The 24,906-nt window shown below is 48.6% G+C and overlaps 8 protein-coding genes across 8 annotated transcripts; 1 reads left to right on the forward strand and 7 right to left on the reverse strand.

Moving 5' to 3' along the window:
• Positions 1–37: 37 nt before the first annotated feature.
• BDV37DRAFT_64460 (uncharacterized protein) lies at positions 38–2,010 on the reverse strand. The gene is made up of 4 exons (XM_032090995.1): positions 1,688–2,010; positions 1,470–1,565; positions 926–1,403; positions 38–861 (listed from the first exon to the last, which is right to left on the reverse strand). Exons 1-4 carry the CDS (start codon positions 1,968–1,970, stop codon positions 156–158), a joined length of 1,563 nt encoding a protein of 520 aa, XP_031943740.1. The 5' UTR covers positions 1,971–2,010; the 3' UTR covers positions 38–155.
• Positions 2,011–2,624: 614 nt separating this feature from the next.
• Positions 2,625–4,195, forward strand: BDV37DRAFT_64475 (class I SAM-dependent methyltransferase). The gene is made up of 3 exons (XM_032090996.1): positions 2,625–3,160; positions 3,241–3,680; positions 3,772–4,195. Exons 1-3 carry the CDS (start codon positions 2,782–2,784, stop codon positions 4,006–4,008), a joined length of 1,056 nt encoding a protein of 351 aa, XP_031943741.1. The 5' UTR covers positions 2,625–2,781; the 3' UTR covers positions 4,009–4,195.
• Positions 4,196–5,622: 1,427 nt separating this feature from the next.
• Positions 5,623–7,713, reverse strand: BDV37DRAFT_281012 (fungal specific transcription factor domain-containing protein; the record flags this gene model as incomplete). The annotated part of the gene is made up of 4 exons (XM_032086727.1): positions 5,623–6,723; positions 6,774–7,238; positions 7,287–7,566; positions 7,619–7,713. 4 exons carry the CDS (start codon positions 7,711–7,713, stop codon positions 5,623–5,625), a joined length of 1,941 nt encoding a protein of 646 aa, XP_031943742.1.
• Positions 7,714–8,119: 406 nt separating this feature from the next.
• On the reverse strand, positions 8,120–9,794 carry BDV37DRAFT_292316 (major facilitator superfamily domain-containing protein; the record flags this gene model as incomplete). The annotated part of the gene is made up of 4 exons (XM_032089158.1): positions 8,120–9,274; positions 9,373–9,487; positions 9,547–9,609; positions 9,697–9,794. The coding sequence occupies 4 exons, from the start codon at positions 9,792–9,794 to the stop codon at positions 8,120–8,122; spliced, it is 1,431 nt and encodes a 476-aa protein (XP_031943743.1).
• Positions 9,795–10,555: 761 nt separating this feature from the next.
• Positions 10,556–11,535, reverse strand: BDV37DRAFT_243164 (uncharacterized protein). Its single transcript, XM_032081403.1, has 3 exons — positions 11,347–11,535; positions 11,138–11,289; positions 10,556–11,080 (listed from the first exon to the last, which is right to left on the reverse strand). The coding sequence occupies exons 1-3, from the start codon at positions 11,476–11,478 to the stop codon at positions 10,666–10,668; spliced, it is 699 nt and encodes a 232-aa protein (XP_031943744.1). The 5' UTR covers positions 11,479–11,535; the 3' UTR covers positions 10,556–10,665.
• An 825-nt stretch (positions 11,536–12,360) lies between these two features.
• On the reverse strand, positions 12,361–13,148 carry BDV37DRAFT_281015 (uncharacterized protein; the record flags this gene model as incomplete). Its single annotated transcript, XM_032086728.1, has 4 exons — positions 12,361–12,465; positions 12,554–12,628; positions 12,731–12,963; positions 13,106–13,148. The coding sequence occupies 4 exons, from the start codon at positions 13,146–13,148 to the stop codon at positions 12,361–12,363; spliced, it is 456 nt and encodes a 151-aa protein (XP_031943745.1).
• A 1,092-nt stretch (positions 13,149–14,240) lies between these two features.
• Positions 14,241–16,877, reverse strand: BDV37DRAFT_243165 (uncharacterized protein). The gene is made up of 7 exons (XM_032081404.1): positions 16,753–16,877; positions 16,573–16,701; positions 16,448–16,513; positions 16,235–16,381; positions 15,842–16,158; positions 14,885–15,783; positions 14,241–14,791 (listed from the first exon to the last, which is right to left on the reverse strand). Exons 1-7 carry the CDS (start codon positions 16,800–16,802, stop codon positions 14,414–14,416), a joined length of 1,986 nt encoding a protein of 661 aa, XP_031943746.1. The 5' UTR covers positions 16,803–16,877; the 3' UTR covers positions 14,241–14,413.
• A 1,090-nt stretch (positions 16,878–17,967) lies between these two features.
• On the reverse strand, positions 17,968–21,978 carry BDV37DRAFT_292317 (uncharacterized protein; the record flags this gene model as incomplete). Its single annotated transcript, XM_032089159.1, has 6 exons — positions 17,968–19,302; positions 19,357–19,863; positions 19,930–20,253; positions 20,460–20,670; positions 20,720–21,603; positions 21,667–21,978. The coding sequence occupies 6 exons, from the start codon at positions 21,976–21,978 to the stop codon at positions 17,968–17,970; spliced, it is 3,573 nt and encodes a 1,190-aa protein (XP_031943747.1).
• Positions 21,979–24,906: the final 2,928 nt, after the last annotated feature.

Consider the following 24,906-nt stretch of genomic DNA (forward strand, 5'->3'; position numbering starts at 1 on the left):
CTAGGAAGTGCTAGAGGTCACACGCGTCCTTCATGATGGAGTGCTTCGAACAAGGATAAACTAGTACGGCTAGGGGGATAGGTATAGTAGGACTCTATTTAGTCATGTGCATTGTAACTGAGGCCACGAGAAGGCGGCGTTTGTATACTAGTGCTTTATATAAGAAGCCAATCGCGTCCCAGTTGCCCGATATTGAATATCCACTGCGAGGACAATGTCTGTTGGGTATCATCCATCTTCCAGAACCTCCTTAATATGTTCGCAGCGTTAACCACGTTGATACATTTTGTCTCGAACCAGAATTTCTCCAGACAACTAATGACAAAATCCCGTTGATCTTGTTGTCGAGATTCTAAGCCCGCAACAAACATAGGCCAGAGCATACATTTGAACAAGGCTTCGTCGCACCTCATGGCCTCAATTAGAGCAATCAACGCACATACCAAGTCATTGACGGGTGTCGTATCACCAGTAAGCGCATCTCGAACGCGTATGCCGTATATGAGGGTGCCAGCTTTATATGCCTCTGCCAATGTTGACAGCATATCTGTGTCATGTGTGGAATAAGTATGTAGTTGTGGTACGTCTGATACCCAGGCCCGGCAGTCAAAACCTTGCGTTATGTCAAGAACTCTGCTGACGTTGTCAATATATGATTCCAGGCTGCCTCTATCGAGGGGATCTGAGCCAGCGAGCATGTCTCTACAAATTGAAAAAGAGCGCAGAGCATCCAATAGAAGCTCCGGGCACCCTAGATACGACTGGTCAAGACTCATCTGGAGGGGTGTGGTGGACTGTTGTAGTGAGGGCGTGTTGGACAATAGCTGAGGACGTGTGTATGTTGCCCCGAGTGTGTCGATTCTGATTGTGAGGGTGGTCAGCAAGAACAGGTATGAAGCTGGACATTATTCACCGCCCCACATACAGATAGATCTGCCTGATGATAAAGTTACGTATCCCTTCGACAGTCTCCCCAAGGCTCTGCTCAGTGCTTGTCTGTGATGCCATGGATGGTTGAATCTGAGTAATCATTTCCTTGACGCCTTCCAGATGAACATTCCACTTGTCGCTTCCCGATTCCAAGAGATCCAGAAAAATCAATAGGAATGCGCTCGCGACTACTGTATCTTGTTTGGAAGATTTTGCGTCGCTCAAAGCATGGGATATTTCTTGTATGGCTTTGCATTTGAACCAAAGAGCGTTTTGCTGCGCGTCATTTACTGTGGGAAAGGTTGATGTTCCAAGCTCATAGAACGATTGGTCTCCATTGGCCATATGACGTGCTGAAAGGGCGACAATGGACGTTAATAAGACTGGGTTGCTCAATGCAGCGGGTATTAGACTTCTTAAAGGGTTCCTCTTGCTGTCATACATAACGAACAACTTGCATACGCATTTGCTGTCTGCATATGGAGTTAAAGCTTACTCGGGATAGACTTCGGCGCTAGGAAGAATAATAGCATGCTTACAGTAGTATAGGTAGTATTTAGAAACCTTGTCTAGGCCTGAGGCGTAGGGATCATCCGGGTTTACTGATACATTAAGAATTGATGGATCAAGGCTTCCTGTAGTAGCAGAATCACATCGTTAGTCGAAAAAATATATATCGCTAGATATGGTATCCCCCCTTCCATGCTCCCCCAATGGCCCCCAATAACTTCTGTACTCTGATCAAGGATATCCTTACCATGCTCCACAGGGTTAACAACAGCTATTGACTCGGAATTAGTTTTATTCCTGGCGCATAGACCCACTCCTCTTAGTGATCCTAGGCTGCGCTTCGTGGCAGCAACAGATGCATCCTTGGCCGAAGAAGCTTTCTTCTTACCCCGAAAGGCTGCACCTTCGACCCATCGAAAGGGCCGTTTTCGGAAACATTCCAGTCCGGCCTTTTTGCATTTCTTGCATGGTGGCTCAGACATTTCGCACTCGATGCGCCTGCGGCGACAAGTGTAACAAGACTTCTCCATGACGATCAGCTTTGTCGAAGGAAGACTGATCCTGTGGTCCTCGTTCAATATACAGTACGTGATCAAGGTAAACGAATTGAAACATGGAAGCAGTCATTGAATGCACAAAGCGGGGAATGGGCCGGTCACATGACTGGTACTTATGGCCTGAGGCGTGGAAGGTGCAACCAATTCCAGCAAGTTCCCCTTCTGTCCACGTGGCGCCAGTGATGAGCCGCCAAGCCCGGCTTCCCGGGCCGCGGGTAGACTAGTCTCTTTCCAGCCATGGTCCATATGGGCGACGCAAGCGGCAAGGTCCATGTCAGTGACCGATCTGGACTCTATGCATAGTTGCCTTCATTCTCCGTGCTACGTGAGGGCTACCCAGTTGGAGGCAGACTGGCTCATTGTGGTCAATTAAAACGATTGCTCGCGACTAGCATATGACAGCGGGATCCAGTCAAACCTTAACGGATGTGATAGCAAATCCCGAGATCCCGCTTACCATGGAAGTTAAATGCATGTTTTAGTGCTATGCAAGTTGCCAAGAGAAGGGTTTTCTTTGAAAGGACGTTTAATTATAGGTGTAGTTGCAAGGGCACCCCTGTAACCTTGACCCAGATAGGCAAAGTTCACCGTTATGCTAGCCAAGTTCGTGCGCCGGATCGGCATCACCCCATACCTGTCTTGCCTAGTCATCAGTCATCAAAGACAAGAGTGTTGGCGGACGGAGACTGCCTTCCCCTCAGGAGCCTACACGAACATGTAGCCCTCAGGCCATATCCAGGCGATTTCCTCAAGCCCACAGAAATCCACGGCCTCACTCACCAAGATGGCCGAACAGCCGACCGCCCTGAACACAACATCAGCACCCCCTGAACGCAATGTCCAGCGAGCTGAGGACACCCTCCCGGTGCTAGAAATCGAGGAAGAGGAGGATGATTCCTCACCGACAGATTCCGCGCTTGGCAGCACCGGTAGCCCAAGCTACGCCACATCCCTGCTCTCCGAGGTAAAAAATTACAAGTACGAGAACGGCCGTCGATACCACTCCTACCGCGAAGGGCAGTGCGTGCTACCAAACGACGAGCAAGAACAAGACCGCGAGGACCTATTACACCACGTTCGCAATCTGCACTTCAGCGGAGATCTGTTCCACGCCCCAATCCCAGAAGATGTTGAACACGTTTTCGACATTGGCACTGGCACAGGTATGGCTTGCACTTCCAAACAACCCCCCCTTGTTTATTCCGGGAAATCCGTTCACTCATCCCTGACCAAATCATCAAAGGTATCTGGGCCATCGACTTCGCAGACACACACCCCAACGCCCGGGTAATCGGTTCCGACCTTAGCCCCATCCAACCCGCCTGGGTCCCTCCGAACCTCGAATTCTTCGTCGACGACGTCGAAGCCGACTGGACCTTCAAACGAGACTACTTCGACTTCATCCGCGCATGCGACCTGGGAGGTTCGATTGCTGACTGGTCGAAGCTGCTGCGTCAAGCCTATGCACACATGAAGCCCGGCGGATGGCTGGAACTATCCGACTTTGAGATGGAGCATTTCTCCGACGACGATACACTTCACCTGGCACCCTCGCTGGGCGAGTTCTTCCGATTGCTGATTGATGCGAGTACGAAGTTCAACCGGCCGATGAATGTGGCGGCGGAGCACCAGAAACAGATGAGAGACGCGGGATTTACGGATGTCAAGGAGAAAATTTACAAGGTAGGTCTTACATCCTGTTCTACCCTCATTTATATTTCTTTCGCTATATGGTATCCCTTTGTTTTATCAGACATTAACTTGGCATACATAGTTCCCAATGGGTCCCTGGGCCAAAGAAAAGCGACTGAAAGAAGCCGGTCGGTTTCATCGCGAGGTCATGATTATGAGTCTCGAGTCATATGCTCTTGCGCTCTGCACTAGGGTCCTCGGATGGTCTCCGGTGGAGGTTGCGGTTTTCCTGGCTTCTGTGCGGAAAGAGCTGAGGGATCCAAGGGTGCATATCTATGGCAAGTTTCATGTTGTGTGGGGAAGGAGACCGAGCGAGTAGGGGTGGCTCAGGTAGCGTGTGCTTCATGATGATTAACGATCTTTTCTCAACATACTAATCCGCATGATGTGTTACAGTCTGTTGTTGCTAAGAGCAAATAATGGACATAAATGAGCGACTAGTAGTACTTGGATATGTACACGAAACCACATTCATAAGCTCAGGAATCCAAGACTTTAATCCAACGATACGACTTAATGTCCATTTCCAAGAGCCTTCAATATCAACAATAGTCACGAACCAAAAGACCGGAGCTACACCACACCAAACCACCACCACCAATACCATCAATACCACCAGAACAGCCACCCTGCATCCAAAACCCCATATGACAGACCTATTCCCGAAAACACAATACTCGCCCAAAGTAAATCCTAAGGAAACCACCTCGGCAAGTAATCCCCCCAGCCCCAATAGTTCTCGCGACCCAAGGGATGGCCTGCACACTGCCGTATTTCGTGGACCTCCATGCCATGGGGAAGATTATCAGGATCATAGTACATGACTCCGAGACGTCCACACAGTTCTTCGGTGGCGCCTGGGACTGGGACTAGAGCGGCATGACTGATGGCGGCGGATCCGATGATCAGGAGAAGGTTGAGCGAAAGCTTCATGGTGGGATTTTGGCTTCGTCTATTTGGGATGGGGTTAGTATTCTGTAGATAGAGGAGTTGGGGACAATACATGTCTTGCTTGACTGAGGGGATGAGATATTCAGTGCAGATAGGAGAGGTGGGAGGTTGCGATGGGTTTGTATATATAGTATGGACGCAGGGATCTAGTATCTAATAGGTGGTAGGTAGTTTATCGGTACGTAGCGTCTACTTATTGGCCCACGGCCGGTTCTCTCTGTTGGCTCTAGTGAACAGGGATCCGGTACCTACAGTCATTACAGGATCTAATATAACTATGTACTTAGGGTTAGGCAGATGAATTCTGAAAATGATAATGCGAGTAAGTACTCCGGGAAGGTGCATGTTAATTACATAGCGATCCAAGGTAGTTATGTAGAAGACACGTAGACTACTACTAACCTACGACACAGATGGAAGTGTTACATGCTCTTGTTGGTTCACATAATAGATGGTCTGCAGGGTGCTATGGATGTTCCCAAATAGGCAAAGGCTGAGGCTTAGCAGTACACCTTGACTGATATCGACCCATAATACTCCTCGTGTGTATTAAAAGACTGCAACAGGGTCTAGAACTCTGTCCCCAGTTTTCAGTCTCTCGCTATACGTCGTTAATAGGAGATTATGCGATGTATCCAAAGGATGAACTAGCTCTGGAAGGAGTGTGTGCTTTCATCTCACATGTTGTAGTGGAGCACAAAGCTCATGCTGAAATGCTAAGCAAACCATTCTAGAGCTACAGTATCTGCGTACCAGAAAAACTGTGTAGGACACTTGTCTTTTACCACAGCCCCATATCATAAGCTTTAGACTAGCTTTGATGCCAAGCGGGTCTCCACGATTTAGTGCTTATTTTTACGTCACACGGCCGAGCCTTTCATCAGAGTACCGGAGTACCGGGGAAAGATGACACATATAGCTGTTTGGATACCAGCGAACCATGGCTGTTGTTGAACCTTGCCTGTATTACTAGATTGATTAATTAAAACATTCTTGCATCGAGATTGATCAAATCTGAGAAATCCTGCCACACGAGCATGTCATGTAAAGCCGAAGGCTCGAGTGTGGCATGGAATGGCGACAACTGCATATTAATCTCAGTGGCTGAGAGGGGCGTACCAGATTCATCGGCAGGGGACAGTACCGACGATGCTTGCCCTGCTACCAGTCCTTGCGCTTCGCGACTCATCTGCGCAGACGACTCTCTGGCCTTATCACGCAATGGACCGAGGACTGTCCAAACGCAGCTCGTCCTGCCCTTCATCTCAGACGCCTCTTCAAAGTCAGTGAGGCAGGTGAAATAATTATCCACCGCAACCCATGCCCTATCCGCTTCCGTTCGCCCCGGCGAGGCGTGCAGTGTGCGTAGCACAAGGAACAATGCGTAGAGCTGAGGCTGTTGCTGATAGAACCACGCAAAGCTTTCGAACAGTTTCCCTGACTGAAGCAGATACCCGTCCTCGAGTAATTTGATGGCAGTCGTGAAGACCGACTGAGGGAGGTGATTGTATCTGCAATCCGTACTTTTGGTAGTCGAAAGCCATGTTTGAAGCGTCATGATGAAACGTGTCTTTAAGACAGATATGCGCAGCAGAGCATCTGCAGCACGACAAAGTGGATTCGTCATATCCGCGAGTCGCAGCCATTGCTGCTCAACCTTACGTTCGGTTTCATGTATTGTGTCTACTCTAGTCCCTGCATCGTTTTGCGTGGTTGTAGCGATGGCGCGCCGTAAGCTGCGGCACAGGTCCAGGTTCATGATGGAAAAGGACAACTCAGTCCAGTGATCCTTCCCGATCGGCGGCTCTGTCATTTGGGGAGAAATGTCGACGTCGTCGATGTTGGTCGGTAGCAGACAAGTGTGATTACGGTCCACAGTTGTTGAATTGAACCCGTGACTTTCAGGCGCAGTGGCATCGAGAGCAGTTAGATGCCACCAAAGCCGCCGTCGTATCTCGGTCTCGAAAGGGTCCAGACCCAGACGAGTGCCGTTTACGTGGACCCCAAGTGACTCGGCAATGCGCATGGCAAGACCGGTCAGTATCCAGATGGTTCGTGTTGCGTCGTGAGTTCTCAGTGCCGTCTATCCTCATTAGGGTATGGTAATAATAGGTGGGGGTGGAGGTGAAGTACCAAATAGATTACAAGAGCTGTCAGGCCCCATGTACTGGGGCGTAGCAGGAATTGCGCCCTCATAAATGCGCTGTCCATTTGCTGCATGAGATGCCGTAGGAGGAGTGTCTTCTCAAACCCGAGCTGCTCTGTTGATCTAGCCCTTGGCACGGTTGCCGTAGCTGCGAACGCAACAGCGTATACCAGGGTCATTGTTGTATCGTCTGCCTCGTGGGGATTGGCCGAGGCGTGCAGTATGACTGGTTGTATTGTGGGTATGTGCAAGAGCTTCACCAGGGGATCGAAATTCTGTTTGTACAGAGACCATAGTTTTCCGTATGTTTGGGAAGGTATGGAGATATCATCAACTTGATACCCGAAGACATCGGTGGCAACTATCCCGTATTGCATCGACGGGCGATGAATTGAAAGGCTTGACGAGCTGTTTGGTAGCTTGGCACTTCCAGAGGTTTGTCGAGACGTATCCTGGCCACGTTAGGATCAGCGGAATATGGAGACAGGTGTCGAACCTACGTCCAGGAACAGTTTGACGAACACTGAGTTGTCAACGTAGCTGCCCCTCACCCCCTCGCCAATCGGGGCTTCTTGAGGGGGCTGGGCGGGCGGTACTAAAACGGGACCCGGTGCATCTTCATCGTGCTCTATTGGGGCAGGAGAGGCTTTACCATGATCGAAAGATGCCTTGAGGTCGGAAATAAGCCCCTCGACCTTGATAAGTCTATCTAGGATGTCTTGATTGGTAGGCAACTCATGTGTCCCATTACGAAGCTCCTGATCTTGGGCAGGCGGTGTCCTGGAGGAGGACGGTCGTGGCGAAGCCCTGGATGGTGCCCTGATAGGCGCACGCCTTCGCCGTGTTTCGTAGACGCACGAGAGCTGTAGGCGGCAACAGTGCGAGCACGGCATCTTTCTGTTGCAACGGACTTTCCGCTGGCGGCATGGCTCACAGGTAGGACGGCCTTGACGGCCTAAGGCGGTACGCTCGTTCATGGCATATATTACTGCCCGAGGCGCTCCTAAAGCTACACAGATATGTATATTGTCTGTGACTTTCCGATGGCTTATTGAAGATGATCAAGGCTGTCGCTTAGTCAGCAGAATACGATAATTAAGAGCTAACCGGAAACGGCATGGCCGATAGAACGCCTAGTCAAGCCCTAATCTGAAGGTAGAGTAGCTTGAGATAAGAACTATGTCCGCCTGAGAAATCTAGATATTGGTTGATTAATCGGTATGAACTAGCCTATTTGAGATACGGTTATAGATTTTCACGGTGGATTTCGCGAAGACAGACAGTTCTACAACTGAATATATGGAGGGATTTGAAAACGGCAAACGGTCTATTCTTATTCTGTATACAACGGATACCTCTCCCTAAATTTCCGACCAGACCTATAGATAATTATCGTCAAGACAGGCATGATCAGGCTGACGAAGCCTAGCAGTGAGTTCCCCCATCCCAGGCCGAGATGACTGTAAAGACTAGGCCCAGCCAGTGGCAGGAACGCACCAAAAAGACAGCGCACGGATGTCACGCAAGCCATTGATGATGCCGCAAAGGGCCCAGACGCATCAATTACATACGCCTGAGCAGTCGCGTTGATTCCCACCTGGGCGAAACCAAAGGGTACTAGACCGATCAATGGAACAATCCAATGCGTCTGAGCTTGCGTGGACCAGCCGTACCAGAAAAAGCTCACTGGTATAAACAGTGCCGGAAGAAACGCCGTCACTATGCGCATCTCGGGCTGAAAGATACCATTGTTTGCCTTGGTGAGCCGGACGGTGAGGAGATCGGAAGTCTTCGCAAACACAATAAGACCGACCAGGCTGCCAAGACCGAGACCCATATATGCAAGACCAGCGGTCTCGAGAGACCACCTGTAAAACTCTTGAAAGAAGGAAGAGGTGGTTGTAAGGAGGGTATAGAGTAGACCTGAGATGAGGCCTACCATGATGCAAAGGATGACCAACAAAGGGGAATGGAAGAGCATTTTCCAGGGGCGGGAAATTGCATGACCTACTAGGAGCCAAGGATTGTTGAAACTGGTAGAGGCTTTTTCGGAGTCGTAAGCGCTCTGGAGATCTTCTCTGCCGGTATCCTTTCGTAATTTTGATGCCTTGTGACGGATTATCACCGCTGCATTCGTTTCTGGTGTGAAAGCCGCCATGGCAATTGACACAACTGCGCAGGCGATGAGAAGAACCCAGAATATCCATCGCCAACCGGCTCTTTGTGTGATTATTCCCCCAAAAAGAGGCCCTAATACAGGCCCGAACAATGACCCCGTCGTGACTAATGCATTAGGCACACCGCGTTCATGAACATCAAAAAGGTCCGGAACTATTCCTCCCCCAGCAGATAGACTTACCGACCCTGCAAGGCCAGATATTATGCGGAATGCGAGGAATGTTCCAGCGTTTGGTGCTAGCGCACAGCCAATATGGGACAGGGTGAAGACGGCGTTGGTACAGTTAAGTATCAGACGACGGCCATACAGCTCGCTGAGAGGAGATAGAATAAGCGGGCCAAATTAACATGGAAGCTGTCAGCAGTAGCTCGAAATATATTTTCGGCGTCGTGTGAACTCAAACATACCATATAGGCGAGTACAAATATAGTGGTTATCAGGGAGGAAAGGATGGCTGATTCAACGTGAAACTCAGATGTGATGTGAGACGCTGCCGGCGAGACAATAGTAGATGTAAGAAAGCTTTGCCGGAACCTCTTAGTCTTCGCCTTATGTGAGTCTTGTGGAAACGAATAACAAACCTCAGTGCTATCATAGCGCTGAGTAAGAGCATTGTAGTCCACTTCTTTGCGGGGGAGAAGTTCCTGTTAATGATCAGTGTGGACTTCCACTATATGATTCTAGAATGCCTTCTTGCTCTCCTCTGCTTGTTAATCATGATGGGTTCTCACCTAGGATTGTGCGTGTCGCCTTGACCATCCCATGCGATCATACCTTGGCTCAGGTCCGACTCTAGATGAAGCGCGCCGAATTCATTGTTCGATACCATATTTTTTCTCACTCATGGAAACAAACTTTTAAGATTGGCAAGCAAGGTAGATTAATTGTAGAGAACCTTGGGATCCCACGTCTAGTGGGAGTTTTGAGGTTAGATTTAAAAAGGACGAATATACCGATCGGCCGATCGGCCGAGCGGCCTCAATGGAAACATCTTGCAATCGATATGACTATGGGCAACCCAACATATGTACTCAATTTTTCCGATGTGGCGATATTTTTTATACATCCCAGCCGGATCTAGAAATCTGCTTTGTTGCCAGACTGACATCAGGCACTCAGGATAGGGATGGTGAGCTATACCATGAAGCAGGATGCAAGCATCTGACATGCCTAACCACCCGAGGCAGATGAACCAAGTATGGCTGTACCGGCCACTATCAGACATAATTTCAATTTCTTGACTAGTTCGAATATTAATACTACCATCATACATCGAAGTGTCAACCCGTGCATCCATAGGCCAGCTGCTGGAGCAAATATATCTCCCCTTCAGACAGCACTTGTCTATAAATCAATGGTGACGGTGATGGGTCGCCTTTCCAAGCAAGGCAATGATAAGTACTGTATGTGTCGTCATAGAACAGCCCTCAGTGTGGGTCGTCGCAGTTAGTTGCATATCCTGACAGGGAGGATCTCACATATTTTGTCTTGGATAAAGTTCTATTAGGAATAGGTATCTGAAAGGTATACAGTGTATTATTATGTATAGGTACATATGTGTATATTAAGGTGTCAGTCTAGGCACAAGACATCAATAACTGCGGAGGCTCATGTGGGCAACATAATTTACCAGCATAATATACATCTGGATCGAACATATGGCTTAATAACGCAGTACGCTGTTGCATTGCGACCTAGTCTTATGCCATAGCAATCACAGCCATAGCTGCAGCGCCGCCAAAAGCCCACTTAGCATTGCCCGTGACTATTACCGGAGCCGCATTGATACTCTGGCTAGCCTTTGGCGTCGAGGATTCGGTATTCGCTGCGGCTTTCTGCTGCCCACTGCCCGACCCAGTAACAGTGGGAGTGGCGGACGTGGTCCCCGTGGCGGTGTCAGAAGTGGTGACAGTGGCATGAGTGGCAGTGGGAGTATTTTTTGCGGAAGCGGATCCGGAGACTAATTCAGTGCCGGTGATGGTCACGGTTTGGTAGAAGTTACTGGCTGGGCCGACAGTACCACCGGCGTTTACCTCGGTAGAAGAGCCGTATTCCATAGTCAGGGCGCAGGAGAGGGACGTGGAGGAAATGAGAGAGCAGTCCTCCTTCAAGTTGCTGTTCTAGCTAAGCAACTTGCCCTGGTGCTCTCAGTAACCGGGAATAGAAACATACTAATAAGAGTAATCAAACACAGCACGAATGGTCGATGGGCCACCGGTGACGGTCCAGCCTTGCGATGAGATGTCACAATCCCCGATTTCCTGAAAGTCTTGATTCTCAGGCGTTGGGTGGCAGTTGATCACGTATGTGGTTAGGGGACCGTCCTGCAGGTTTTAATTTAATCTTTGTCTGATGGTATGAACTCGGCTGGGGTCCTGTACAGTTCCAATGACCTTTCCAACAAGATCGTGTCCATACATTTCAGGCAGTAAAAGAGTGGCCACTTCGTCAGCTAGCACAGTTGAAGAGGTAAAAGCCACGAGGGCAAACGATAGTAGGAAGTGAGCATGCATTATTGGATGTATGTTCAAATATGATCAGTAGAAACGAATGAAAAGCATACAACTTTGAAGGATTTCGGAAGGAGCGACATGAACAAGAAGAGGAAAGATTTTCGGCCGGCCACACTGGGTCTTTTCCACTTTATATGATTGAGCGTTGCCCTAATTCGAGAGACCCTGGTTCCTTAGTCGTTCCTTAGCGGTGCCTTCGAATTTACTTGCAATTTGATATGCTCGCTTCCAGAGAACCCTGGAGAAGTGGGGGCCAAATGATTACTGCATTTGAACTAGTAGATCAATAGCGCCAGGAACCGCTGCCCTTATCGTTGGGTTTATCCATTAACGGTGGGGCTTTGTTATATTATCTGCCGCGGCGTTCCGAGGCTTGTGGAGTGAAGCAAACCTAGCTTAGCCTGTTCCTAGACCAGACTCGTTGATTACTCAGTGCTTTGTTTCCTGCCCCAAGCATTGAGAGAATATGCCCCGACGTTTCCTATTCCCTCTATGACATAAGCCCAAGATTAGAATGATGCAAAGGTAGAAGGCACAGATGCTATTGTGCAAGAGAGAGTTCTAATTACTTATATATTAAGACCTATGTATACGTAAATTGGGTGATAGTCGAACGTCGCCCTCCAATTCCGTGTGTGGTACAATCATTTTGTTTTCGAGTTTTAGATATTCAAAGCCCCAATAGTCGATATTTACTAGTACCCCCTGTCAAATGCCGGGCTTGAGCTCATTTGACCTTGTTTTATCCCTCGTACTCTCTGATTACTCGAAACGGTACTGTTACTCAACCAGACAAATATGGTGCAAGGTAAAGATGAGTATCTATTCATCTATAAATTCATACGTGACATAGACAGAAAGAATGCATTATCTCATTGACTTTTACAACTTAGACTTGCTCTCCTCCCGGCCCTGAAGGTTAGGGTGGGGAGCGCGAACGGGTCGCGTAACAGCGTAGAAGGCAAATCCTTGTGACTTGGTTGAGAACTAGAGCAATGTCAGCTAATGTCTTGCTGCATGAGCGGTACGGGGAACATAGGGATAGAGGACAACGATAAAGAGGGTCGTGACGCACCTTGACCTTGGATCCAACATGGAAGAAAGCAAAGTCGCCTGGAACTAGGTGGTGGGTGATTCCGGTAGCCTCGTCCTACGAAGGAAAAAGATAAACGTTAACGTTATTCAAGAATATGTGTACTTAAGCCCCGTAGGGTTAAAGATATATCTTGTCGTATGTATAAGGGCAGCATACCAAAACATCAATCTGGCCACTCAGGACATACTTCGTCTCCTCGAAAGTGTAGTGGGCGGGTCGTTGAGGGCCAGCCTCGATCTTATAGAACCCCGAGGTGAAGTAAGCGGGGGATTCAGTCTGTGTGCGGATAGAATGGAAGTCGGCTGTAGTTGCGTTCTCGCCCTGGGGAAGGGGAATGAACTCGTGGCCGGCGCCCTTGATGACGGTAAGAGGTACGAGGTTGCTAGACACTATAACACAAGTATTAGCGGTTGTTCGTCTGCATTAATTGGTCAAACGGAATACAGAGGGACTCACTTTTGCTGTGTTTTCTTGATTGATAGATAAATACAACAATGGAAAAGACTTGGGGACGAGATATAGCTTAAATACTATCAGGGCTGGCAGTATATAATAGTATATAATTCGGAGGCATTGCCGGGCGATGGTGCAAGATCCCGCGTACTTTATCCCGATGAGGGGAAAAAACCCCGGGTGCATCGCCGGCTGTGGGGAAATCATCGGATGCATACCCGACCCTCATTCTTCCTCTCAGCTATATTAACAAACCCGCGCCCCTCATACACTATGGCATGGATCCGGGCAATAAAAGTCGGAGAGTAATGTTCTTCGCTACTGTTCACTTTTCCCGCGGAGTGTTTCGCAGCAAACAACAGCATCCAAGCAATCATCCAGTTGAACGCGTGCCTTGCGCTTGGGTATTTGTCAGCCGCGCCAGTTGAATCAGCTATGGAATACCCTACCAAAATAGGTAGCTTGGTACCTGGGACTCGGTATAAAAGTTATCAAAGGTGACAAAGCTCTTGCAGCTTGACTGGCCTGTGCTGTGGATCCCTGAGATCGACGGAAACTTGCTCGAATGTGCTGGGCCAAGTTGCAGATCATTGGACCGAACAGTGGCAGGCAATTGACAGTCGCAGATACCGTGGTAGGGATAAGTCTCTTCAGTGACTTTGTGTTCATGAAATCCGAGTTCTCGTCTTGTTGGAGGAGAATTGTGACTTTAGAAACGGATTGTTTATCCCAAAAGTTCAGCCAATGACGGGATTCAAGTCCAGTGTAACATATACAACACTACTACTTCTGAGAATATCTCAGTCCTAGGTCCGATATTGAAACACTACGTGCGCCTAGTTGTATACCCTCACTGGTATACCTAGCTCTACTAAGTGAGCAGCAAGCGGCGAGGGGAAGTCAAGAGGTGGAGATGGAGTAGAGTAGGGCTATGTGGGGCGGCTTAACTTGGTCGAAATTAGGAAAGAGAAACAGACGCGGCCATATTCCAGCTTGAGGCATCGGCTGTAATTTTAATGCGTGGTTTTATATGAACTCGTTCCTAACTGACCTTCTGTCCATGCTAAGTATTCGCGTTAAAGGTTTCATACACCGTATAATACTACTATAGTCATGATGGGATTACATCGATACTTTTCGTAAACCCATCGTTGTCTCATTTCATTTATTTTGTGGGATTGTATACTACCTTTTCCGACATGAAAGCGATAGCAGGGGATCGAGTCCGTACGGTAGTGGCTGAGGTAATATAAGACAGGAGACACAAATCAACAATTCAAGTAGTGGCGGACTACGATGCAGGAAAAAGGCAACAACAATATAGAATATCTGTCATCATAATGGTTCTGAAGCAATCGTCAAGGCAAGGAGACATAATCCCTACACCTATCCCTCTAGCCAATAGAACTCCTCGCGTGGAAAGTGGGCAAGGATTTCATCCAGGCAGACCTGCTCAAGATCCTCTGGACTTGGCGGAAAGGAGTACATAGCATTGCCGGCAGGATTGGGGGGATTTGACTGTTCAGCTTGCTCATCTAAGAGTGGGTGAACGAACTGAGTGGTAACTCGCATCCTAGTGTCTGGGACATCCGAATGCTGTGAGACACCGCCTTGCGAGGCAAGGTCGTCTTGTGGCACCTGGCAGACCTTGGGATCGAGGAGCTCCCAGAGCATTTGAGGTTGGAAGGATATCATTATACTACCGCCCGGTACTTCCTGGAGCTTTTCTTTCGCAACATATTGGAGGCGCTGAAGGATCTCGAGCTATGAGACGTTTTAGCCATGGATCCAAGAAGAAACCGACCAGAAGTTACAAATTCACCGGATGAGTGGTGGTTTGCCCGGTGTGAAACATACCTTGTGAGTAATATGTGGCCAGGTTAAGGAAATACGGCTCAAGAATCTCTCACACCTGCCAAGGTCATCGCATGCTCTCTTTGAGACCTTGGGGTCTCTTGCAAACTGGAAAAGCCATGGTATAGTTGCTGTCGCCGCAACTGCGTGTCCAATCAATGGATCGTTGATCTCATATTGAAGGTTCTCGCAAAATTGTATAAACTGGAACACCCAGCCGGAATGAAACAACGCCAGATCCACGGCCTGTTGAAGAAACAGACGTGATTGAGGCACGCCCCGATTACCACGCATCGCGACTAAATGGATAAATGGGTGATTCAGGATAGCCGGTGATGCATGGGAGAGCATTTGCATAGCCAGCCAAGGGCTCCAGTATTCCTTTTCCTGCATAATTTCAGCTATCGATCGCTTGGAGAAAGAAACATTTCTCAGGAGGTGTCTTTGCGGTAATTTGGCTTCGCACTCATACAGCCTCACACTGAGCTTGGCGTGCGTTGACTCGGGCAACCAAGGCGTTTCGACGTTACCAGATCGTATCCCATGTAAGTATCGCGTAAGGTCGCCCCACACTGAGACCATGTCTATGTGATATGCATTGATGCCGAGGTCCTTATTAACCTCTTCAGAAACATGTAGATCAGGGGGACAGTTTTCATCCCGGTAGCCTGGCGGTGAGGCTGGCAAGGGGGCACTCAGGGGATAATCAGGCGTATCTTGAGATGACGAAAGATCTAATACTTGGGGGGAAAAGGCCTTTTCGAGTATGAACACAGACCAATGACATCGGGCACTCCTATCTTCGGTCTGTGCATCAGAAGTACAATGGCGTGTTAATCTTCGCAAAGTATCTAGGCGTGAGGCAGTTCCGATTGTCATCCACGCACGAGCCGGCTTTTGACCTGAGTTACGTGATTAGCATAATCCGCTCAGTGGCGATATAGAGACCCATCGCTTTACCAATCAAGTCCTTTAGAGCAAGTATACATAGCGACTCTATAACCTCTATCTTCGAGATGCCTTCCACAGCCAACTTCATGGTCGCATCTTCTGCGGAGCGAGTATAGAGCTCGATAGCCTCTTGTTCCCTGCCTCTATAAAATTCATGGCTGCCAAAATTCAAGGAGAGAGCGAGGAAGCTGTAAAGAAGAAATCGGGAGGATGTCACCAAGCGATCTCGTAGACCATCAAGGTTAAATAAGGGCAATGGTTGGAGATGTATCCTGGTGCGATATACTTCCACGAAATGATCTAAAGCCTCCACTGGGTGTTCGAGACTTGTGCAACTTAGCTAAATTGGCATGACATGGGATATACGATTACAAATGCTCAGGATGGGCATTTGAGACCTACCATGATGGCTCAAAATTTGGACTAGTCCTAGAGTTTCCTACTTGTGGGAGCGTGTTTGGAATCTCGATGGAAGAGTCTTCCCGTGGCTCTCCGCTCCGGGATGTTGAAGCTTCATGCGCCGCTGCATCGTTGTGGGTGTGGAGAGAGCTTCAATGTCAATGTACTTCTGGGCATTACATGAATCAATCACTATTGCTGGGGTATCCAACATACGTCAAGATATCGTAGATCTTACTGATCTCCGACTCAAGGGCTTGAAATCGCTCTTTCGTTGACCTTCTATATTTTGTGATATGAGACAATACCCTAAGATACCTGAAGTCTCCAGACTGACTCACGCCTTCGTCACTCTGTTCCCACGTTCGTCCGATTTGGCCTGTTCTCGTGGGAGGTAGACACATTGCAGATTTAGACGATGGCAAAACGAGCACACTGGCCTCTCAGCCGTGCATTTAGACTTCTTACGTCTGGTTATGTGCAGTTAGAATAGACTCTAGACAAGGAAAGGCAGACCGTACCTGCACGGTTCACAGGCTTGTCGATTTCGCTGCTCCCCCGACATAGACATGCCTTCGAAGATGATTCCGACGTTGTTAAGCCCTATTGCGTGATAAGGAGGAAGGAGGATTACGGGGGAGATTCCACGGGCTCCGAAAAAAGCTCCGGGTCCAGATATGATTGTGGGGAATTGTTCAATGCTGACCAACAACCGTGATTCATGCTTCTCAGGCTCACGTGAGCGGAGTTGGTAGAGGTCCCGCTTCTCCGGACATCTCACCGCCAAAACCCTACATATCCATAATATCGCCCCTCTCCTATTCCAGTCGATACACCATCACTAGTATCTAGTAGAGGCAGAAAAAAACTTTGCCACCTCACTGCAATAATTGTGCACTTCTCACGTCTCATCAATCATCTCTACAATGGTATACTTAGGTTTTATATATATGTAAGCCTTGTAGGCAATGTATATACTGTAAGTACCACATAATATATATTTTTACTATCCGTCCGGAGACTTTCACAATAGCCTCACACCGAACTGGGAAATACTACCCAGGGGATACTAGCCTATCAATAACATGGCGCGAATAATCCAACATGAATCAATGATCATTCGGTTCACTTTGCAAAATTCCACAGCCCATGCTACCATTATCTCCGGATAACACCTAATCCGATACTATTATCATAACTGAATATAAGGCAGGAATCGCCCCAACCCGCCCATTCCACTGAAGCCACCAAGTTAGTCCAAATTTTCAGGACTAAACTGTGGTCTACCTGTCCTAAGACCAGCTGTTTTAGGGTCTCACCATAGTGTCCTTAAACCGACCTTGTATACAAGAGTAAAGACGACGATGATGAGGAGGAGGCCCATCGTATATTGAAAGAAACTGTACGCGGTGAGACCGGTCCCGTCTTACGGGATATGGTCAGCGCAGCACAAGGGGGGATTGCCATGGATCGGGACTTACGACAAGATTATCAGCAGCTACAATGCAGTACATAAGGAGCATGAGGGATATAGCCATGCCCAAAGATGGGGCGAGGGGCCAGGAGTTCGAGGTAGAGAGTGTATGTGGACACTAGGTATACCCAGACTTAACTGAGTAGTAAAATGTAGAATGAACAAGGCTGATTTGCCTTAAACACTGCTTTGCAGATATTTGTAATACTTAATGAACGTACGTGTATATTGAAGCAATACAAGAAACAAAAGCCCGTCAAGCTCAAACCCGAGTCAACATAAACTGAATCTGACACTTATCCTTCAGCCCGACCTCAACCAGCTCAATCCAGCTGGTGGAGCGTTCCTCATCTTCGCCCTTTCCGTTAACTTTACCCGTCCAAATGGACTTTAACCTCTCTCCCTTCTTCAAAATGAGATGCTGGAGACTCTTGGACTTCTCTGCTGGTGGGCCCGCAGCCTGGAGATTGTACTGGTAGTAGGCCGAGGTGTTTCCCAGCTTGGATGGAGGCGGCAACTGGCCCACGGTGACGGTGCTTGGAGTGAGATATGTATGGCCGTCGTCCTTTGCGTTAGCATCGGTTTCCTCCACGAGCTGTATCAAATCAGTCTCGTCTGCGCCGTTCCGGAATAGACAGACGTCGTCGTCGCCAGAGTATAGCGAGATGGTGGTGTGAGATAGGGTCACGTCGCTGGAGGAGTTATTGACGGCCTCAATGGTTAGGGTGGTAACACCACCGGCGCTGGGTTTGTCGTTATTAAGAGTGTAGGTGAGCTGGGGCTCGGGGGCTTTATCGAAGGTTGCAATGAGCTTGTGAGCCACGTCGTTGATGAAGTCCTTGATTGGATCAGGAGGGTCTTGTTTGCCAGTGAAGAGGTTGATAAAGAACTGCACCAGCATAAGAATGACCCCAATGACAGCTAAAACCGCGCCTAGGATAGGCAGGGCCACACTCATCGTCCCGGTCACGACATACAGTCCCAGTTCGGCACCGACGTCGATGACATCCAGCAGCACCGTCAATCCCTGGACAATTACATTTAACACCCCGAGAACCTTGCCGGTGTCTGAGAGCGAGCTCCAATCGTTGGCCAGTGAAAATGACATGGCCACCACCAGACCTATTCCCAGAATAGCGTTCAGGATGCGCAGCAGGCTGCCAGAGATGTTAAACTTCTTAGCCACGTCTTCATATCCCGGTGGAACATCCTCGGCGACACTCGAAAGCTCTTCGTTCCAGATTTCCTCGCCCGAAAACTCGGTTGGGATTCCTTCGCCCTGCAGATTATCGCCAATCACCGTTCGGTAGTCCTCCTCGCCAGTGATTTCCTGGGCAATCTCCCCAAACTTCTCGCCATTCTCTGATATCACCTCGGACAGTTTGTCGTTCAGAACTTCCATATTGACCTGGTCCTCCACTGTGGTGGCAGGCCCGGACTTAAAGGCTTTGAAGGCATCAAACCCCTTTTCGGCTGCATCCACCACCATTCCAATGACTTCGATGATAACCGTTGCTTTGGCAGCATCGGAAGTGCTGTCCCAGTTCTTCACCAGGCTGTAAAGGCTCACCGTGGCAGTTACAATACTAACCCCGACCTGTTTTATTCATCAGCCTTGTGTCTTCAGTCTCAAGACATCTGGTGTACGGACCATGCAGATGCTCCCAATCCCTTTCAGCCTGTTCATTCCTTTGTCCCCAATATCATCGATGATCTTGTCAATGGCCTCGCCGGCCCATTTGAATAGCGCAGCGCCTCCAAAAGCAGCCTGTAAGCCTTTACCGATAGTGGATATCCAGCTTGCCATCTCTCTCATGAAGATAGAGCTTTTCTCCAGGATAGCCCCTGCCCGTTGCTCTGCATCTGCCTGCTGGTTCAATCCGTGTTCCTTCTCAAACTCGAGGATATCTTCCTTCAAGGACTCCTCTATTTTGCCAGTCACCCAGTCAGCACCATTCAACACGGCCACAATAAAGTCGTGCATGGAGTCATGGATCCATTGATATTTTTGGTCCTGATCATCGTCGTCGATATTTGCCGATCCTGCCCCTTGGTCTACTACAGCAGCCATGAACACGTCAAACACTTCCTGGGCCCATTTAACCGACGGACTCAGCGCATCTAAGATGTTACATTGCTTGTTGACTTTATTGATACCCTAAATAAAGCCCAACAATAGATTAGCCGGTATTACCAACATAGTCCCTAACGCTGATATACTGACACCCTCGACTGGCTTTTGCACCCAGTCATCTATGATCGCAGGATTGCCGACAATCGCATCGTGTAGGTCCTGCGCCCATTGTTCTGGGTGGTCATTCATATATGGTTCCAGCTGCGTCTGGTATAGTTGCTGCATTGCCACTCTTGAGCCCAGGCGGTTGATATCATTGTAATGTTCACTCTGGGAGAGACTGTTGGGGCCACTGCCTTCCCACCAGTACCAGAGATTCCTCATCTCTTGCTTCGTGAACGAGCTCGAGTATTTTTGTGTTCGGCCCACATAGCGACAGATAAAGGCAGGCGCATATTTATCCTTGAAAAAGTCCTTCAGCTCCTGCGGTAGGTCTTCGGCCAAAGAGTGAGGGATGTCTGTCCCTGAAGTGGGCTTGGGCTCGCGGAGGATCTTTTCTCTTTGGTCTGTGTCCATGTGGTACATCATCATCTTGCGAATCAGGCCTTGGGTCTCGTTGTGTAGCTGACAGACAAATGAGTCAAGCCGTCCTTTTCTACAAGTGGGGAATAGGCACTCACCTCCACCTCGGTGTATCCCACAAAGTCATACAGATCCTCGAGGTCAGGCTCCGTGTTACCGAGCAAGCCCTTTGTGACTGGAGCTGGTTGAGGCCTCTCATTCAACGAGGTAGCCACACCGGGCTTGGATACAGAAGAGTAGGCATGCGAGATCTTTGATCGACAGGCTTCGACTGCTGACGACTTTTTGATTTTTCCCGATACAAAGTGTCTGGCTGGATTAGCACCATTGACTGCTGCCTTTGTATACCAACGCTTACCGATCACCCTTGTATCCTCGTTTGGTAGGGTCATATTCAAAAAAATGCCCCGTAAGTTTTGTGCGCAAGCCATTGATTGTAAATGTCATCTGCTGGTAGAGTGCTGGTAAGGTCACATCCGTGCCCAGGTCAGCGTCAAACCCAACCTGGAATCTTTTCTTGATATCAAGCCCGGTATTAGAGTCCGAGACAAAAGGAACAAATGGTGCCCGGCTAAACACCACAGTAAAGGTATTCTTGCCGTCTTTCAGAGTAGAGAACACCTTGTAGAAAGCCCCTAGGTTCTGATTAAAATTTTTGTTAATCTGGTCCCGGAGCTGATCAACCACAGCAAGTCGCACTGAGTGGGTCTTGATCCCCCCTGTCCCTGTCCAGTAGCCTTCATCAATGATTCCTCCATCTACTGGATCTTGTGGCTCATCTGGGGGGTTGTCATCTTCTCCCTCTGCGGGTGGAGGCCAAACACTTCGGTCTAGAGTCAACTCCCAGTTACTGACGTGATTCCATCCATCAGCTGGATCTTCTTTGGTAGTAGGCAGTTCTTCCAAGCTTCGGGCATGGGCTTTGAATGGGTGAACCTGTTCTCGGGAAGGCATTGTCTGCGATTCTGCCTCGGAGGAAAGATAGATCACGCCCGTACCGGATACTGCCTTGGAATTGATTTGCACTGCACCATGCTCAAATAAGTTTTGTTTCTGGAGCTCCCGAGACCATCGGAAGCATCTCCCGCGAGGGTCATATGTACTTCGGAGCTGTACCTCGTCATCGACCAGAAGATACCCGTCAACTACGCTCAGAGTGGGAAGTTGGTACCCAGCTGGAAGTCTGTCTGGGTGATGCGGCGTAAGAGAAAACCCTCTTGTCAAGCTGCCGATTGGAATACCCTTTCTTTGAAACAGAGACCTCCGTACTTTGAGGTGCTCTTCATACGAGACCGAATTCTTTACAATAGGGCTCTCGCTATCTGGTGACTTGTAACTCCCGAACAATTCCCAGTTCAGCCGTCGATTGATGCATTGGCCATCGAACTTTTGGAAAACTGGCCACATCTCCGGGCATTGGGACAGCATACCCAGTCGCTTGCTGCCGGGAACTCCACGCAGCTTTTTCACTGTTTCTCGCAGAGTGTGGCGTGGGCTATTCGTGTCCACCAGATAGCTGTGGACATGATATGTCTGTTGCTCTCCGTACAATGCAAGCGTATATGCTTGATCAAAGGTTGACTCTTCTGTTTCTCGAATCGACTTGATCTCGACCATAGTATATTTGTCTTGCTCCAGGCGAAAGACAACATGCCCGGTGGCCAGGAGGCCAATCCGTTGATAAGGGTTCAAACGCTGCGCAGCCTCTGGGTCCACAGCCCGCAATCCAGTTGTAGTATGGAAGACCTGCGAGCTTAGAATAGAGGGGCTTTCTTCATCTGCATTCTTGATTAGTCCCATTTAATGGCTACCTTAGGTATTTACTCACTAAATCCGATCAGTCTTCCCTTCACCTGCTGATGAATAGGGTACTGCATGCCCACGGTAGCCGTCATGGGGCTTGCATGGGTCAGGAGACGATCACCCGGATAAATCGCTTCTACCGGTCGCTTCGTGCCATCAGAAAGCGTAATTGGGGTTCCAGCAAGGATGGTACATCCAGGATCTTGGACTTTAGCACCAATCCATGGCTGGCTCTCCACTGGAAGGTAATCGATCCCCCAGCCAAATGTATTTTGGTCATCATAACCTATGCCCAATATCAGAAACTGCAGACACCGACATTAGGAAGGTCAACGCACTGATATACTCCCACCATCTAATAGCGTCCCATTGCTTATCTCGAAACGCGTTGTAAATTCCTTTTTTCCAGTAGGGCCGAATTTCCTCGATCCAAGTCTTGGTAAAAGTCTGGCAATACGTCTGCCACTCATTTATAATGTCCTCTTTGTCATCGAGTCTGTCCAAGCTGTCTTGTAGGTCCCTTTGGTAGTCACCATCATCAAAGACCTCCATCCCCATGCCATAGAACGACTTCAGTACTGTGGAGACAGGCGTAGGGCGCTGAATCCCCGTTGTAGGATCCGGGGGACAAAGTCCAACTGTAGCAATCCTGCCGCAGAATTCCACGATCTGATCCATTCTGGCGGGATTTCCTTTACCCTCGCTCGCCCACAGATTATAGGACCATTTGGTTAGGGTTCGGTAGCTTGCCCTGCTTTGAAAGTCGCCGCCCGAGGTTGGAAAGTTGCGGAAAGCATGGTCTCTGTCTTGCATGTAGTCAGCGATGAGGAGCCATGAGATACTAAACAGATGGTCATGTCTATCAATGTCCGTCAATATGTGGGCCGATGTAAACCAGTCGCCTTGGATCATGTCCAAGCAGTAGTCTTGAAAGCCATCAACATGCCAGAGTTCATCTATGGTGCGTTTTCCCTGAGACTTGAGCTCGAAATTAATGTGTTCGCACAAGCAGAATCCCATCAGGCTGGTCAGGGACTCGAGATAGCGAACTTCTGAGTTTTCCTGTTTCATTTACCAGGGACTGTTAGACGGTCCAAAGTAAAATAATACCTGTATATAGACTCACCTGGCTAACGTATTTCTTCAGATTCTCTGTATCATATTGGCTATCAACGCCAGCGATTCCGTCACTGCCCGACGGTATCGAAAGCTTGTACAAAAGGTCGAATATAGCAAATATATCGATGTTGAAGTCGGCATCGTAATCATCTGGGGGATAGTTTGGTGCATTTTCAATGTATTGCTGAAGTTCGTTACTGTTTGATTGCGCCGTGAAGGCCTTTCGGACCTTGTTGTGCAGTCTGTGAGCAAAGTCACTGTACGGGAAGGACTTGAGAGCGGCGATGCCCTCGATCGCCTCCTCGAAGACGTCCTCAAGATTGTCGGACATTCTTGCTAAAATCCAATTTTGCTGATATCTTTTTCGTTCCTTTTCATTTATTTTCTCCCTTCTCTCTTTTTTTCCCTTTGATTTTGGTGGTCTTTCTGTGGAAGAGGTAATTGAGAATGCTAGATGGATCGGCTTGAACAGAATCCTCTTATATCTTTTCCCCTCCTATGATCTTGATAACGTATGACATAATTTGAAATATTACAGACTCAATAGAATCGTCCATAGGATCCTACCCCGACAGTTGCATGGATCGAGAGGGGAATCCTTGGATACGTCAATTCGGATCTGACACACTGTTGCAGTCATGCAATACCATTTCCTGCTCAACGCGCATTCTTTTCTTTACTGTATATTAATCGAGACCCAGGTAGAATGCACCCATTATTGTATTGCATGGTTTCTACCAGGTCTATGTCTACGTGTCTATGCAGCACAGTAAGGCTATTGGACCATAGCATGCAGCATGCGTTCGGAGAGTCCGCACTTGCATATCCCAGTACCCACTTTGATGCATGTACTCTCCTCATGCGTTTCCCCATACAGCCACAAGCATGTGCTGGCGACGGCTTCGGCCCGCCGATGATCAAGGAAATAGCCATACAAGAGCTACGAAACAAGGTAAATGCCCCACTGATGAACCTGCTCTCCGCTCGACAACACCATATGGGCGTGAACCCCACCCTTCACATGAGTCAGATTCAGGTCCTAGTGTTTATTTCGGAATGTCTGAGATGGTGTGATAATGACTGAGCTATAGTCGATCATGTATAGCTGGCCTGTTAATGTGACGCGTCCTCACGTTCTCGGGGTTTAGTTGTATGCAAATGCAAGTCTTCACTGTGCATAGGTATGCACAACACAGCTGGAGAACGCCACGCTGAGAGACTGGAAATCCCTCACCATTGTGAGCCCCAAATCATGAGTTCATCACCCCTCAGCTGGAAACGTTACAGCAGGGCTGAAGGTTTGGTACTTTTTTGCACGTCGGAATCTTGTGTGACTCGGGTATACATGCAATGTATCCTATTCAATACACGAAGGCATGAGCTCAGCCAAGAAATACTCGACTATTTCTATTCCATCAATCATAAGCCGTGCACATATTGGAGACCTCAGGGTGGCACCTCTGCTTGGATGTGCACTTCTGGATATCGAAATACCTAGCATGAAAGAATCATCCAGCGCATATTCCCCCCATTCTGGATAGGCTACTTTGGGACTGCTCCGAAGGTCCATTAGTATTATGTCGTATGCAATAGTTGGCTAATATTCTCACGGAGAGACAAAAT

This window comes from Aspergillus pseudonomiae (genome assembly GCF_009193645.1).
Source record: "Aspergillus pseudonomiae strain CBS 119388 unplaced genomic scaffold BDV37scaffold_17, whole genome shotgun sequence".
NCBI classification, from domain to species: Eukaryota; Fungi; Ascomycota; class Eurotiomycetes; order Eurotiales; family Aspergillaceae; genus Aspergillus; species Aspergillus pseudonomiae.